The 15,740-nt window shown below is 36.9% G+C and overlaps 1 protein-coding gene across 2 annotated transcripts in view; it reads right to left on the bottom strand.

The window, feature by feature from the left end:
- Positions 1-6,869: 6,869 nt before the first annotated feature.
- Positions 6,870-15,740, bottom strand: part of gcgrb (glucagon receptor b) — a 61,118-nt gene continuing 52,247 nt past the window's right edge. For both annotated transcript variants that reach the window (XM_032563796.1, XM_032563798.1), the window contains 6 exons: positions 14,327-14,387; positions 14,091-14,160; positions 12,398-12,486; positions 11,420-11,564; positions 9,113-9,154; positions 6,870-8,805 (listed from right to left, as the gene is read on the bottom strand). In XM_032563796.1, coding sequence (XP_032419687.1) covers positions 8,389-8,805; positions 9,113-9,154; positions 11,420-11,564; positions 12,398-12,486; positions 14,091-14,160; positions 14,327-14,387 — 824 coding nt within the window. In that variant the 3' untranslated portion in view covers positions 6,870-8,388. The remainder of the gene's footprint in view (positions 8,806-9,112; positions 9,155-11,419; positions 11,565-12,397; positions 12,487-14,090; positions 14,161-14,326; positions 14,388-15,740) is intronic.

Below are 15,740 nucleotides of genomic sequence, written 5' to 3'. Positions count from 1 at the left end.
GGGCTTCCGATCTTAAAGTAACACGATTAAAACAAGGACAAAGGGTTTTTTTTAGAGGTGTTTCAGTCAGGCAAGGAACAATACAAATAACCAAAAAAAGACATTTTGTGTAATTATAACAAAAGAGACATACAACCAGGTTACACAAAGCCGCTCTCTGTGGTGGTGAAACTTGTAAGCTCCACTGTTGCAGGAATGTCTATGTTGTAAAGTTAAATTATCATGAGCTTTATTATTTGGGTATAGGGCCCGGTCATTAGCCCGACACTGACTTGTTCCGCTAGTGGATGAATCATTATTAATAATAAAAAACTCTGCTTGATCTGTTTAGAGTACCTTCTTATTTTTTCTCCTCTCCAGCTCTTTGATGTTTGATCATTGTGCAGCTCTCCTGCTGCTCCACTCCATATCACAGAGATCTCTATAGGTGCTTGAATATCAGACAGTTACTCTTCCTCTGTTGCTTTTGTAGAACATGTTGGTTGTTTCTTTCTGGCTCACATTTCAATTCTCGTCCAAACGGACATTTCTAGTTTTAATCTTGAATGGGTATCAGGTAAGTTAGCAAACAATTGTATAGCTTTTGTATTTTAATCTTTTTTCTTTTTTGCTTTGGGGCTCTCTAATGCAATGTCATTTTCATATAATCTCTTTCTTTCTGTTGTACCATAAACACTGTCCTTGGCTGAGACACTGGGGGCCTCCAGTGCTTCAGATGTTGTTCTGGGTTATTTTGTGGACTGTCTGGATCAGGAGTCAGTGTACCCAGAGGAATATATCTGTAAGCCAACCACAAGTGGGAAAGTTTTCCATTCTGTTTCCTCCATTTATTGATCCCACTGTGATTTACTGGAGTCACGAAAGCCTGGCAGACACAGACTGATGTTCAGACCAATAACAAAAATGTTACAATTTCCGGTAAGCTTCATAGCGTCGCACTGGAATTACATATATCACCGCCAAATGTTAGAAATTGGCAGAAAATTTTAAATTTAAACTGTCAATAATCCACACCTCCATGAAGCAATCGTTTCCCAATAGCCATCTGTATGAAGAGAAGTGTAGAACAATAAGGTAGATTTTACTCAGTTTGTGCTCAAGTTCCTTGTGTTAGAATCTGAACTAAAACGTCTGTTCAAATTCAAAGATGCTTTATTGATCCCAAAGGGAAATTAAATATGTTATGCTATGTCATGTTGTTATGTTGATCTCTTTTTTGGGCCCAATTTATCACTTTTCAAACATTTTTGTAAATAAATTACAAATTCCTTTTGAAAATGTCTCGTGTAGCTGGCTGGACTGTGCAAACCCCGACAAGGTGTAAATTATATCTACACGGGGGAAAAATTGCCTCTTAGTATTTCAACCTTTCTCAAATATGCTACATTTTTAATAAAGCTCTTTCAACTTTGACAAAAGGCTGTAATTTAATGTGACACAAATAGACTTTTAACGTCCAAACTGTCGGCTGGGAATATAACCATTTCGGTCAAATGTCCAATTCCCCATTTTCTTCTTACTTTCGTCAATATAAACAGGATAGCCATCCTCTTTAAATAATCTTTATTGGCGGGAGAGTAGGAGCTTGGTGTCGGCAGTAAGTGTTTGCTGTCTTTGTTGATTAAGTTCTTTTGGCCTTAACATTCAAATCTGAAGTGCAACAGAACAAAAAGAAAAGAAAAGTCTGAAGTTTGTCTGCTGATTACGGCTCTAAACTGTTATTTCCTTAAAGTGAAAGGAACCCGATCACATTACAGAGACTGATTTAATCTTTCTCTGCAGCCACTGCAATCAGGGGAAATGGTTGTAATCCCATTCTGGCATGTTTGATTAATATCACTGACCTGATTTGTATTGTGCTCACTAGGCGTGTCATGGTGTTTATGTAATATCGACACCCCACCTATATATAATCTCTCACTGCGGTTGCACAGATGCGAACAGTGTTTTTTCCTTTTCCTTCGTTTCGGTGGCTTCGTAAACCTCAGCTAGCGTTTGTTTTTGGATTTAAGTGCTTTCCACAATAGAGCTGTCACATTTGATTGATTTCAGTTCGACTGGGCTCCTCACAGTGTCTTTGTCCTGGCTCTAAAAGTAGATGTTCGAACTTGTGCTGCTCATTTATGCAACTTCCTATTCAGTTCGAACTGAGAGGAAGTCAGGTATTTTACCGAGGCGGAGAGGCAGAACCCGGAACTTGGAATCCACTTGGGAGTCCAACACGTACGCATGAAATGGTCAGGGCTGTAATTTCAAGCTTTAAATTTTCCAATTCCAGCTGCTGAAGGTCAGGGATCCTTTGAGTAAAACTAGATTTAGTTTTAATATACTCAGACACCGTGCTTAATAATTTATTCAGTAATCACACTGGCGTTTGCTTTTGAAGGTGTCACTCATTGATGGCTGTCCATCTCAGTTAAAATAATTATAATAAAAAAATCTCGGCTTTCACATCTTCCATGAAATTGAAGATTTAATATCTGACCATCAAAAATTAAATTAAACTCAAATTCACCCTCACAAAATACAGGAAAATACTTTCGCCTCATTTTTTCCATACAAGTCTTTAGCTCCATCTATAAGTAAAACACTATGAATTTTTTACAGTCGTGTTAAATGCTTCTTGATTGGAATTTATTTTTTTCATTATTATTATTGGTTTGGGATGGAAGAAACCCTGCAGGGTTTTACTCCTCTCATCGCTCTGGACATTAAGCCATGCACTGCTAATGAATGTGTTTGCTGAATCTGTTCTCGATTGTTAAAATATAGAAATCATCCTGAGTTTGTGTTGAGAGTTGTTCATACAGTACAAAAAGTAAATACCTATTAGCAATTAATGGGCTCCACTTCAGGTAAAAATGTGGTCAAGACAGGTTGGAGGCATAAATTCGTATTCAGGCTCAAACTTTCACTCTTTGCAGCTCAAATCCTCTTGCTTTCCAAATATGCTTTCCTCTGGCAATAAATCCATCAGACTGAGTGAAAATGCTTCAGCATCTTTCCAAAAGTTGCTTGTCCAGAGTTGAGTTTGCAAAAACCATCAAATCACCCTGAAAGGTACTTCTGTCAACATTCTTTTTTTTTTTTTTGTTATATCAAATATTCTTATGCATGATACAACACAAAATTGAGTTTTCAAGATCCCACACAAAAAAAGACACATGCTAAACTAGCAGCCATACATACATAAAACTAAAGACAAAATGGGACTAATAATGACAACTAACAGCGATAGTGTGAACTGTGCAAATGAACAATTATTGAGCCAATTTGTTTGTTAACAGTCTCTCTGCCTCGGGGAACAAGCTGTTCCTCAGCACCTGATGCTCCGCAGCCTTCTGCCAGAGTTTGTTTCTTGGATAAGTTTTCCTTTTTGTAAACTTCTGACTTTGAGATAGTTTAATTACAGTTGTACAAGTACTAAAAGGGAAATGCACTTCTGGCTCATTGCTCGCCGGGGTCAGCTGTGGCTGCAGTCCAGCAGCTCACCGCCGTCAGTGTGTGAATGTGTGTGTGCATACGTGAATGACTGAATGTAGTGTGAAATGCTTTGGGCTCCTCTGGACCTCATAAAGTGCTATACAGGTAATTTACCATAAGTTAAAAAAAACTGTGTTTCAAAAAGGTTTTAATTCACCTGTACACATAAAGATTGGAGTAAAAGAAAGTATATATTTTCCAGATTGTTTCATTGTAAGTGAAAAAAAGTATAATCAGAAGTTTGAGTTTCTGTCTTACTGTTTGACTCCAGCAGCCACGGCTTAGAAAAGAAACTCTATATGCACAGATCCACATCTTAGAGCCCTTCAGACCAGGGGTGTCTAACACGCTTTTGTTTTGGGCCAAATCAAGAGATCATGAAGGCTCTTAAAGGACCGGCTGTGCCAAAACGTATTGATAAAACCCGTTCACAAACTGTTAAAATATCAACGAATTGTTCAAATGAAATATTATTGAATATCTTTTCAGTCCCTCCATGATTTCGTGCTGCTTTTTGTGATTTTTTTGTAATAAAAATCAAAGTGTTTGTGGTACTAATTTGGAAATATTTGTGTTTATTTGTCACAGTAAATGTGAGGTTTTATTACTTGCTGTATAGGTTGACTATGATCTGAGATCAATTAAGAGTGAAGCAGCTCTTTAGTACAAGTAAGAAAGTTTTGACCATTTTTGAGAAAAACTTGCAATAAACTCCCAATTATTAGCGCAAAATTAGTGTGTGGACTTTAGAGTTTGCATGAATTTCCATGACAATTCTCAAGAAACTGGAGGGACTGACTAATATAATTTGGCAATAAGCAGATGAAAACTGCAGTGACATAATTGATGACATAATATTTAAGCACACTTAGTGTTTAGTCTAGAATCTAGAAGGCCACATAAAAAGCTAAGGCGGGCCGGATTTGGCCCACCGGCCTTGAGTTTGACACATGTGATTTAGAGTAACCAGTTAACCTACTAATTGTGTTTTTGGATTGAAACACTTGGCAAATCATTCCTGCCAATACCAAATCCTTTTTGCTTCATAATCGACTGTGTGGTGTTTTTATGATGCAAAGCACTTTGATCTGCCTTGTTGAGGAAATGTGTTGCACAAATAAACTTGATTTGACTTTTTAACTGTGTGGTTATTGGATCAGAGTAAGTAATTATGTCCATGATGTTGATCTATAATGTGTCTTGATCTAGTTCCACACTAAAAGCAATCCTTACTGCTGTTTGCTCAGCGTTCATCCACAAGACATTCCCTAATTAACTATTCTCTGCTGGTTTTCTCCTGTTGCCTCCAGCTGTTTGTGTTTTCTCTTATATGTAAATGTACACCAGGTAGAAGTGATATTTTCATATTGATTTCAGGATCAGTCACACACAACGTAGCTATGCATACATTACTGGGTGTGTGTGCAGCCAATACATAATTCATCAGTTCAAAACATATTACCTTCTTCACCAAAACAAACAAATAAATCAAAGTAATTTTTATGGTGCGTTGACCCAACATTCTTCATAATCAGTCAATCATCTATTTTTGAATGATGTACACATGTCTGCAAATTTAAACGTTTACGCAGTTTATTTGTTTGATTTCTTAAATCAAATTATTTTAGGTTGTGCCTAACAGATGCAAGCAGTCAGCATCTTATTTGCTGCCAGAAGAAAAATAAATGACTTCAGTGAATTGCTTCACCTTTGCTTATGAGGAACATACACAGAGTTCAATGGTGACTGTGTGTCCTCAGTCCATTCCTCCTCATCCAACGCTAAACAAATGCTGTGACATATTTTGTGTACAGTGAACCTGGTCAGAATAACTATCTGAAGCAAAAGGTAACGAGTATTAGGGCCAAGTTAAAAAAAATAAAGTAAAAATAACATGAGAATAAAGTCATAATATTTTGAGATTAGTCATAACAAACATATTAGAATCAGACTATTATCAGTAACAGATTAAGTATTTCCTTTTCTGTAAAACTTATAGCTAAGTATAACTTCACAAGATGCTCAACATTCCTCATTTTACTGCAGCCATAAAACTGCTTTGTTTTGTCTCATAATATTATGACTTTATTGTTGTAATTTTAAAACCTTATTTTCGTAATCTTTTATTCCTTAGCCTCTAGTACTCTGTTGTAAAAAGCTTACTCTAAAGTTTTGCCTTCTCTTTACTTCAGGATGATTATGACATGCTTTGCTTTTCTTCTGTGGTTTCTCAGGTCTGTAGACAAACAAAAAAGTGCCTAGCACTAAATGTTGCTTGATACATCTGAAATTTTAATTTCATTTTGCAAAGTTAGACGTATTTTTTCTTCGGTTTTTGTCCATTTTTATCCAAATTGAATGTTTCGGATCAGCAAACCAATTTTATTATCAGAGAAAGAAAACCTGAGTTAATATGACCAACATTTCTTAAAATATGGTTCCATTTACTCAACAATAAACCCTTTCCAAATCTGGTGTAGCTTCAGCAATGACGAAATGAGGACGTGAACAAGGCCATCCAGTCCATTTCCGACATTACAAACACCACAGCCAAACCTTTGCGATTTTGTAAAATCAGATCCAATCGTTTCAAACTTCTGAGTCCATGCTTCCAGCAAGCAATCATTTCTCAATTTCCGAGTGTCCAGGCCCTCTGAGTGAAGCAAAGCGTAGATCAAAGGGCTGCTTTTTTACGAGACGAGTCTAATACAAAAAGTAAAAACACACACATCAAAAAAGTTTTATTTTGTGTCACCAGTTCATAAAATGTTTTCTTGGGGATCATGACGATTTTTTTGAGTAAAAAAGCTTTAAATTTGGGACTTTGGCCTTTGTGGGGTGTCCAAGGAACACAAATATTTCCTTGGAACTCCTCCATTTTATCTAATCCCTTTGACTCATGAACTTTGACCCTTACTTAAGTAAGCGAGGCCTGCAGTGCTTCAGATCTCGCTCTGGGTTCTTCTGTGACCTCCTGGATGAATCATTGATGCACCCTGGAGTCATTTCAGTTGGTCAACAACAAAAACTTACTCATGAATATATAGCCTCTCACAGACTGACAGATGTCACTTAGTTTGTGCCTCAAATGATCTTTTCTTTGTGAAAATAAACCCATCTTTCCTCAGCTGAGACCTTAAAGTTTATGAGAAACAGAAGTCTGTAAGAGGCATGCAACTCTGACAGCTTACTGAACACTTAAGGCGTCTTCAAAGAACCTCATTTCCAAAAATACGATCAATTTCTTTAACCTGAATCAGGTGCAGTTTTTCACTCTAACGTGTTATCCTTATTGTATTTTTCTTTTTCTGTGACAAACTTGGCAAATGTATCCGTCAGTGTGCCGAGGGAATGTTCGAAAAACTCAATATGTATCCAAAGAGCAATTCTTTGCTGACAGAATTTATTTTTTATGGATTCACAAAAAGAAATTAGACACAACCAGTTTTTTTTTTACTTAAATCTTTTAACCATGTACAGTTTGGCGACCTCTTGACAAATGCTTAAAGTTTAAAGTGGGAATTAAATATATCAAAAGTTAAGTTTCAACCATGTGCACTAGAAATAATAATCTGCCCCTTTACCCACCTTCCATTAACATTTTAATGTTTAATACTTTAATATAGTTACAATGTACACGCCACATTCAAACACAAACTGTTTTCTGTCTCTTGTTTTGTGGAAATCCTCGCTGGTTCAATTCTTCTAGCACAACATTATAAAAATGGTTCTATATTTTTACAACATCTTGCTTCTGAAAATAAATATGATCCCTGACTCAAACTCCAGACAGAATAATATAAATACATAGAAATTAACTATTGGTGTTCTTTACATCACAATGTACAGGTCAGAGGTTATTTAACTGGATATAAAACCTTCACCAGAGAGTATTTTCATCAAATTTAACATCTTTACTTGGTGATGCATTCTGCTTAACACGATCCAATAGAAAACAAAAAAGTATGGGTGCATAGAAAATGGCTGTGCAATTGTAGCAATTGAGAATTACATTCACTTTAATAAGATACACCAAATACATTTTCATAAAGGAAAGTCTTTTTTTCAATTTTTAGCAGTGATAGTGAATCTTTCACACAGAAATTCAGAAATTTAACATAAGCACTATATGGACTACATGAAGATCAAATTATATGCAAGCGACAACAAAGTAGTTTAAATTTACTTATTTTTTTTTCCCTTTAGAGCAAAAATGTTTGTAAAAATGGATAGAATGTTGCCATTTGTATAAAAAAAACATAAAGCTTGAAAAATTGTCAATGCAGAACCCAACTGATGCAAAAATGTATATTATATTTATAGAACTGTTTTATTTTTTGGCATCGATTATTTTAAATCACAGTCATTTCAACACAATCACAGAGTCTTTTGGAAAATGAAAGCCATCCCCGTCTTCAGTGCGGCTCCCTCGGCATGATGCGCTTTTACTACCGGCATTAAGTGCAACAATTCATTTGTCTCGAGTGAATCCCTCAGCCTGGCTCTTCTCATAACATCTGAGAAAATAAGAGCCGCGCTTGCTGCGCTCTTAAAGCCATCCTGTACCATGAGCAAGCGCCCGCTGCTGCAAGCAAACCCGTAACCCCATCAGTCCTCATGATGACAGACAGCAGCGGTGAAGGTTTGATGTTGGACATGTGGTCGTCCAAAACGTCTGCATTTACAGTAAAAAAAAAACATGCTGCGCAGTCACGCTCATCGTTAAATCATTCTTACCGTCTTTCATAATCAATAAATATTACATTAAACATGGTAAGCTTATCTTTTGATTCCTTTTAGGAGTGATCTAAATGCGGTGTTTTTTGCATATTTTTTTTCCATTTAGGTGCACAATCTTTAGAAAGCTGAGAGTTTTGTGCTAAAAACAAAAACAAAATGTCGTCTTCAGACACTTGTTTCGTCTCCCTCCTGTGGGTACGAGCGGTGCTGCGCCCGATCCTCCAGGCTGATGTCCTCTGTCGTGCTGCTGCCCCTGCTGGTGGCGCCTCTCTGAGGTGGGAAGGTGAACTGCAGGGCTTGTCTATTTTTGGCGGATCTGGCTTTGCCCGTCCCGTTGCTGTAGGAGACCACCAGCCTGCGGTTTTCCTCAGCGGAGCAGGACGGGTGGCAATTGGCCTTGTTGGACCGCGGCGAGTCATTGCTTGGGTCGCTGGCGTTGTTGTCCTGAAGGTCGGTCAGGTTCCCGGTGGCGATGCTGCCGCTCTTGACGTGCGGCGTCTGGCTGTGGGTGTGGCGGTATTCCTCGTCGATGTCCTTCCCCAGCTTCCACCTCTTCCACTTTTTCAGCATCTCGGACTGAACCTGAGAGGCGATTGGAGTGGAGAAGCACAAAGGAGCACAGACGACACGGAGCACTTTCGTTAGATGAAGGACAAGTTGGCCAACGACTGCATATAAAAGCTTAGATTTGTAGATGGCTATTGTTGCTGCACGATTTCTATTCAAGCTCAAAATGAAATAGCTTTTAGCTTTATAAGAGAAATAATAAGTGGTTGAACCAAGAACTTTGGCAATATAAAAAATGCTTCCTCTCTACAAATATCAAGCACTGCAACAATGGCAAAGATCAAATTAGAGTTTTTCTGGCATAAAAGCAAAAGCGCCTCACCTCTTTATTGACGAAGCAATACAGTATGGCAACCAGCAGGCCCTGCATTGAAAGTTGGACATTTAATCTGAACAATATAGACAATTTTGACATATTTTAAACAAATAGCTAAAACATGCAATACTCCTGCTTTCTCAATCTGCTGCTGTGAGTTGTTTTTAGTTGTTCTCGCCGTAACATCACTCACAACTTCATTCGACCAACCCTGGGAAGTAATTGAAGGAGTCATAGTGTTGGCATGATTAAATCACGCTAATCGTGACTTAATCAGTTGTGGGACATCAGTTCAGGAACGTTGGACCCAAAACAGTCAGAGCGTTTTCATGTCATACAAGCCTAACAACGCTGTGCCAAGTGGTTGTGTAACAAATTGGACCAGAGAGTGGAAGCAGATTTAAACATCACTTTTCAGCTCTTTGAAGTTTATTGAAGTGTTAACACTGGTTTAAGGGTTGAATTACTCTTTTTCACCTGAATAAATCAAGTGAAAGCTGGAAATGTCAGTTTGAAAAGTACAACTACAAGTGCAAATTTATGGCTAGTGTGGCAAAGTAAAAAGCTTTTTCCAACTTTAAGTACATTTAGCAATAAAAAGTGGAAGAAATACCATCTTCCAAGTTGTTCGGAAAGACTAACACACACTCGCTTCTTATTGAATTTAATCTCGCCCAGAAGTTTAATTTCTTTTAGCAATTTATTAAAACATTTGAGACTCATTTAATAGATTGCATAGAGTCACATATTTCAAGTGTTTATTTATTTGATTTGGATGAACATGGCTTCCAAGTAAACTCAAATGTTGTCCTTTTGAAAAATGTAATTTCACACGAGAGAATTTAAACATATAAATGTTCTGAATTGTTTCAGAGAAGCATTCAGGCGTCCTGCTGAGGTATTCAGGAAGCCTATGCTACTTTAGCAGCAGCCATGGGTCTGATGTCTCCCTCTTGACAATACTCCATTGATTCTGTATGGGGATTAAATCAAGGCTGTTTGTTGACCAATCAGGCACAATGAAACCATGATCAATAAAACAAATATTTGTACTGTTGGAAGTGTGAGTAGGTCCAAGTCCTGTTGGTAAATGATTTAAGCATCTCCATTAAGATTGTCAGCTCAGGGAAGCATGAAATTCTCTAACATGAAGAGATCTGCAGTGATTGTGGTTCTGTGGACCATTCGGTTCTGTGTCTCCCTACTCCTCGTCCAGTGAGACTTGAACACAATAAATTCAACAGTCGCCGCTCACGTCCTGGATACGTCTGTCTGCAGTGGCTCTTTAAGCTCTGACTCAAGCTGCCGTCCTCAAACTCTTCAAGGCGTTTTATTTGTTTTGTTGTTTTTTTTTAAATCACCTCAGGCTGCAGTTCTCTCCTGCTGCTTGTGCACCTTTTCCTACCACATTATTCTGTCAACTCTACTCTCCGTTAAAATGCTCGGCTACAGCAGTCTGTGAACCGCCATCTTCTCTAATCTTCTTTACTTTTTGTGATTTACCTTGTGCAAGACTTTTATGTTACGCAAGCTGCTAGCAAAGCAATATTTTGCATTTGTCATGTCATATTTGCATTTTTAGAGCTGCTGACTCTATTTATCATCAATGAGTTTATATTTTTTTTAATTGAATTGCTTAAATAAATAAGGTAATTAATTAAATTTATTAAAATGCATTTGTTAGTGAAAAATAATTGAATGTGTAACCACATATATATATATATATATATATATATATATATATATATATATATATATATATATACAGTACAGACCAAAAGTTTGGACACACCTTTTAATTCAATGAGTTTCCTTTATTTTCATGACTATTGACATTGTAGATTCACACTGAAGGCATCAAAACTATGAATAACACATGTGGAAATATGCACTAAACAAAAAAGTGTAAAACAACTGAAAATACCCCTTATATTCTAGTTTCTTCAAAGTAGCAACCTTTTGCTGTGATTACTGCTTTGCACACACTCTGCATTTTCTTGATGAGCTTCAAGAGGTAGTCACCTGAAATGGTTTTCTCTTCATAGGTGTGCCCTGTCAGGTTAATAAGTGGGATTTCTTGCCTTATAAATAGTCATGAAAATAAAGAAAACCCATTGAATTAGAAAGGTGTGTCCAAACTTTTGGTCTGTACTGTATATATATATATGTATTGGACGGCTGGCTTTTAAAAGTACAGATAAAGCAAAGAAAAAAAACTTGTTTATTATTCTTATAAAGGGTATACTGTATACAGATAAAGAATGGGATTCATAATGCTCATATACTGTAGAAGGAAAGGTTGTGAGTTCAGACCTGGAAGGAGTTGAACAGGAGGTCACAGAAGAGGCGAATGAGGCGAAGCATGGAGCCCTTCGGGACAGACTCATCAATGACGAAGGTGAAGAGGATGGCGTGAATGCCGAGCAGCGGGATGAGAGTCAGCGTGGATTTCGCCAGCCTGCGCACGATGAGGGGAAAAGACAAGAAAACCAGTGAAGACTTTTTGAGTAGGACACATAGCAAAAATATAAACTCTTGTTTAAAATTCAACCACTTCAACAGACTTCCTCTGCAGAATATGTGGTGTAAAATTAAGATAGCAGAGTAAAGCTTTTAAAAACAGAAAGTGAAAAATACAATATGCTGTACAAAAAGACAATGGTTGATTAATAAAGGTGGATTTGCAATGCCATTTCCATTTCTAATGCTGTCTTCTGTTTGATTAAATTAATATAACATAAAATAATCATTGTTTACCAATCCCGGGCAGTTGTGATTGTTTTACTATGTAGAACGGACCCAATTAATTATACTGAATATATCATCTAAAATATCTTAAAACAGAGTTACTTTCTGCTGAGAAGCACCTTCACTTCCTTTCATTAAATATTTCCACCAAGGTTTGCTGATTCATCAATGTATTTGAATTTAAGCTCTGTGCCAACAAATGCTATTTAGCAAAGATGGCTGCATTTAAAGGTTCTGCTCTCAAACAAAAATGAAACATTTCTGTAGAGAAATTCAAGGTTAACAGTAAATATGATCTACAGAAGGGGATAGACTGGGAGACGATTGAAAGACATTACTGGGACTATTCAACCAGTAAGGTCCGTGTCCCATCACAAAGCTTCATCTTTGGTTCAGGCTCTAGTATTTTTACCTGTTTTTGTCAGTTTTGGTACTGGAAATGTATCTTTAAGATTTACTGTCTTTTTAAAATTCTTCATGTTGTCGGCTTTCAAAAGTACCTTTATCTACTGATTAATTTTCAATAAGAGGGCATTATCTCACCTGAATTTGTAGTCAGTGTATCTCATCTGATGAGCTCTAAGTTTAGACATCAGGATTTTAATTATTCGGATGAAGATGAAGAAGTTAATCTGAAATATGACGAGAGTCACAGAAAAACAATTTAGAAACTGAGGAAAGAAATTTATGGAAAAACAAGGTTGACATTTTGAAGCTGCAGTAGATATTTTTGTAAAGGTTCTGCACATAAAAATGCATCACTTTGTTATGGGAATTTTCTTCTTCTTTCACTATTACTGATGGGGCGGGAATGTCTGAACATGCAGGCGCATTTGTCTCCAAAATAAAAGCATTACATTGAGACCTACGCATGGTGATCAAATTCATGTCCAATTCTGAAGATGCAGTTTCTAAAATTTTCTGTAGACTCTTAATAATACAGCTCTCAAGTTTTTGGAGTTCTAATTTCGCCAACATTTATCTTGCATGGAATCAGCAGTAAATCTTCAGAGGTTCTGATAAACTACTCTTAACATAAGCAAACATCCACATGTGAAAGTCTTGAACAACATTCACGACCATAATTATTTTGCATTCATTTACTAATTCTTTATTTATAAAGTACTGGTGAATGTTTTTGCATTCTGCCATGCAGCCTTAAATTGCATTCATTGTGTGGTCATGTTGTATTTGCACGGTGAGTGCTAGCATCTCATTTCTTGACTCCTGCTATGAGTTTATGTATATCGAAGCACAAATTTAATATCAGAAAACCAACAGGTGTTGACAGCACTAATCTAAACATTTTGCAGTCAGCCTTTCCGCTGGTTTTCAGCATTGTCCTGTAAATAGGGCTGTAACGCACATATCTGCACTAAATCAAAATGGAAGGATGACTCATCATGTGGAACAGAAGAGGGTCTTGTTATTGCAAACATTAACAAGAGATTGTTTGGTGACAAAAACAACATTTTTTAATATATGCAAAGTGGATGAGGAGACCGTTTTTAAGCAACTTCAAAGAAGAAGGAATGAGATTATTTTCTTTTCGGGAGAGCTGGGCGAGATTTGTGAAAGTGAACAGGTGGGAGGATTATTAGTTTTCACCCCACCTTTCTCTGTTGTCTGAATGTAAGTGGCATCACCTACAAGGTTAAGGACAACCGAAAAGGTGTAATTCTGGTTATTTTCAAAGGCCTGAGAGTTTGATAAGCTGCTCTATTGAAATCCAAAGTTTCTTTAAGCACAGCCTTGCCTCTCAGACCTCTGCTCACTCTGGCTAACACAAAAGGTATGCTGATGTTTGCGTTCCCCCTGCACAGTCACCTAGTGTTCTTGTATGTAAGGATTAACCTGAGACACAAAGCATCAGGAGGCACAGGCTGTTTAGTGAGCTGCTGTTAGAGGAGGTGATGCTGCAAGAATTTATAAAACAAATAAATAAAATGAATAATGTTACTAACGCAGCAGCTTTTAATTTGAGGAAACCGTGAATTAGAAAACAACTTTGAATGAAATGAGCTAACAAATGCTGCTATTTTGGAAACTGCTGCAGGATTCAGAGTAGAATAACACAAGGAAAGGCTTCCTCTAGTTACTGGCCGCATTACTTTTCATACAACCTCTATCAAAGTTGTAGTTTTAAAATACTGAATTCATCCATTGTTCACATGTAAACTGGTAAAGGAGGGGAGCTACAACATAAAGAGAACCAGAGTGACAGACACAGACTTACCAAATAAGCAAACAATATGGGAGAACGGATTATCCACCAATACCCCATGTTAATATTCCTCTCCCAGCACCTAAAACACACACACATACACACCCCCACACACACAAATATAATACACTGCAGCTTATTGAGATTCTGTAAACGTTTTTTTTTTTTTTAAATTCTCTACAATATGAATAACCATCTGCCACTAAAAGCTTCAACAATGAAATCTCTTTCACATTTCATGTACTTACTCTATGTTCTCATACAGATATTTCACTGTGATCCACGGCAACACAAATATGAGAGGTGCACCTGAAAATAAGAGCAAGGTCACAAATGATCCGACTCAATCAAAGCAGCCTTTCTGGTCATGAGCAGACGTAACATTTATTTATTCTCTAACAATTTTATTGAGTTGTTATGCGGAATTAGACTGGTTCATTATCTGAAAAAAATTAAAATATCAAGGTTTTCATCTTACTTGATGAGTACTTTAAAGATCTTTAACATGGACAAGATATCTATGGGGATCTGCAGCTGTTCCAGTTCACAGAGCAGTAACTCAGTTGCATCATGTCAGCCAAATAGATAATTTAGCATGGTCATGAGCTGATTTCCACTCAGTGTTAGACCAGTCTTTCATTTCCGCTGTTGCATTAAACCAATAAAATGTAGCGTCATTGTGTCATACTGCAAATCTCGCAGTAAAACTCACAATATTTAACCAGATGACGGAGTTAAAAATAATTAATGCACTACTTAACAAATTATAGGAGTAAGTTGTGTCACTGGATTAGAAATGTAATCCTTATAAGACTGATTTCTGAAAACAATGAAATAAAATGTATATACTGTACAATCATACAGAATCTCTGTGACATAAACAGGCTGAACTGTAAAACAAAGAGGACGTTTCTGTTACGTCGCTGTTAAAAGAGCTGGCCCTGCTCTAGTTTATGTGAGTGTGTTAAAATGTGAACATTTGGGGGATAAAAATTCATCTTCTAACTCATTTGTTTGACCTGCCACTAACATATTGATGAAATAAACATCTTGGAATTGTATTAAGCTCTGCTTTTGTCTTTGGGAGTTCTTATTCTGATTTCTGTTCTGAGCGCTACTCTTGCACGTTTTTCTTTTTTCTTCCTTTTACATTTTGCAGATACAGTATTATGAGGCTGAGCATGAAATGATCTCAGACATCTGTCAGCAAAGACGTTCCCTCGCTTCACAACAACTCCTGCATTTTTTTTTTGTTTTCTTCTTTCATCTGGTCTGAAGATATAGATGGTTTGCAAAAGGAGCAGATATACTTAGTCTTACTTTGTGTCAGAAACATGTTTGTATGTCTGCTCCAAAAGCTTTGAGAAAAAAACACTTTCTGTCTTGCTTTTGTAGTGATGAAGTGAATTATTTATGGGATCTTGTGAGTTTTGGGTGTTTTTACAATAATAAAAAAAAAACAACAAGAGGGATTATTCACTTGATACCATAAGCAAATTATGAGACTGAAGCAATGTAATACTACGCCCAAGACGCATAAAGGTTCTACAAGTTTTAATTATGAGAAAGGTAACGGTCAAACATAGAGATTGTGGAAAAGATTGTGGGAAACCTGAAGCTCATGTTTGTAATCTTATTGTTGAGGGACAATAACTCCACATA

This window comes from Xiphophorus hellerii, chromosome 5, assembly GCF_003331165.1.
Source record: "Xiphophorus hellerii strain 12219 chromosome 5, Xiphophorus_hellerii-4.1, whole genome shotgun sequence".
In the NCBI taxonomy this organism is placed as follows: domain Eukaryota; kingdom Metazoa; phylum Chordata; class Actinopteri; order Cyprinodontiformes; family Poeciliidae; genus Xiphophorus; species Xiphophorus hellerii.
Note: the sequence above shows the minus strand (reverse complement) of the source record. Positions and strands in the feature narration are given on the sequence as shown.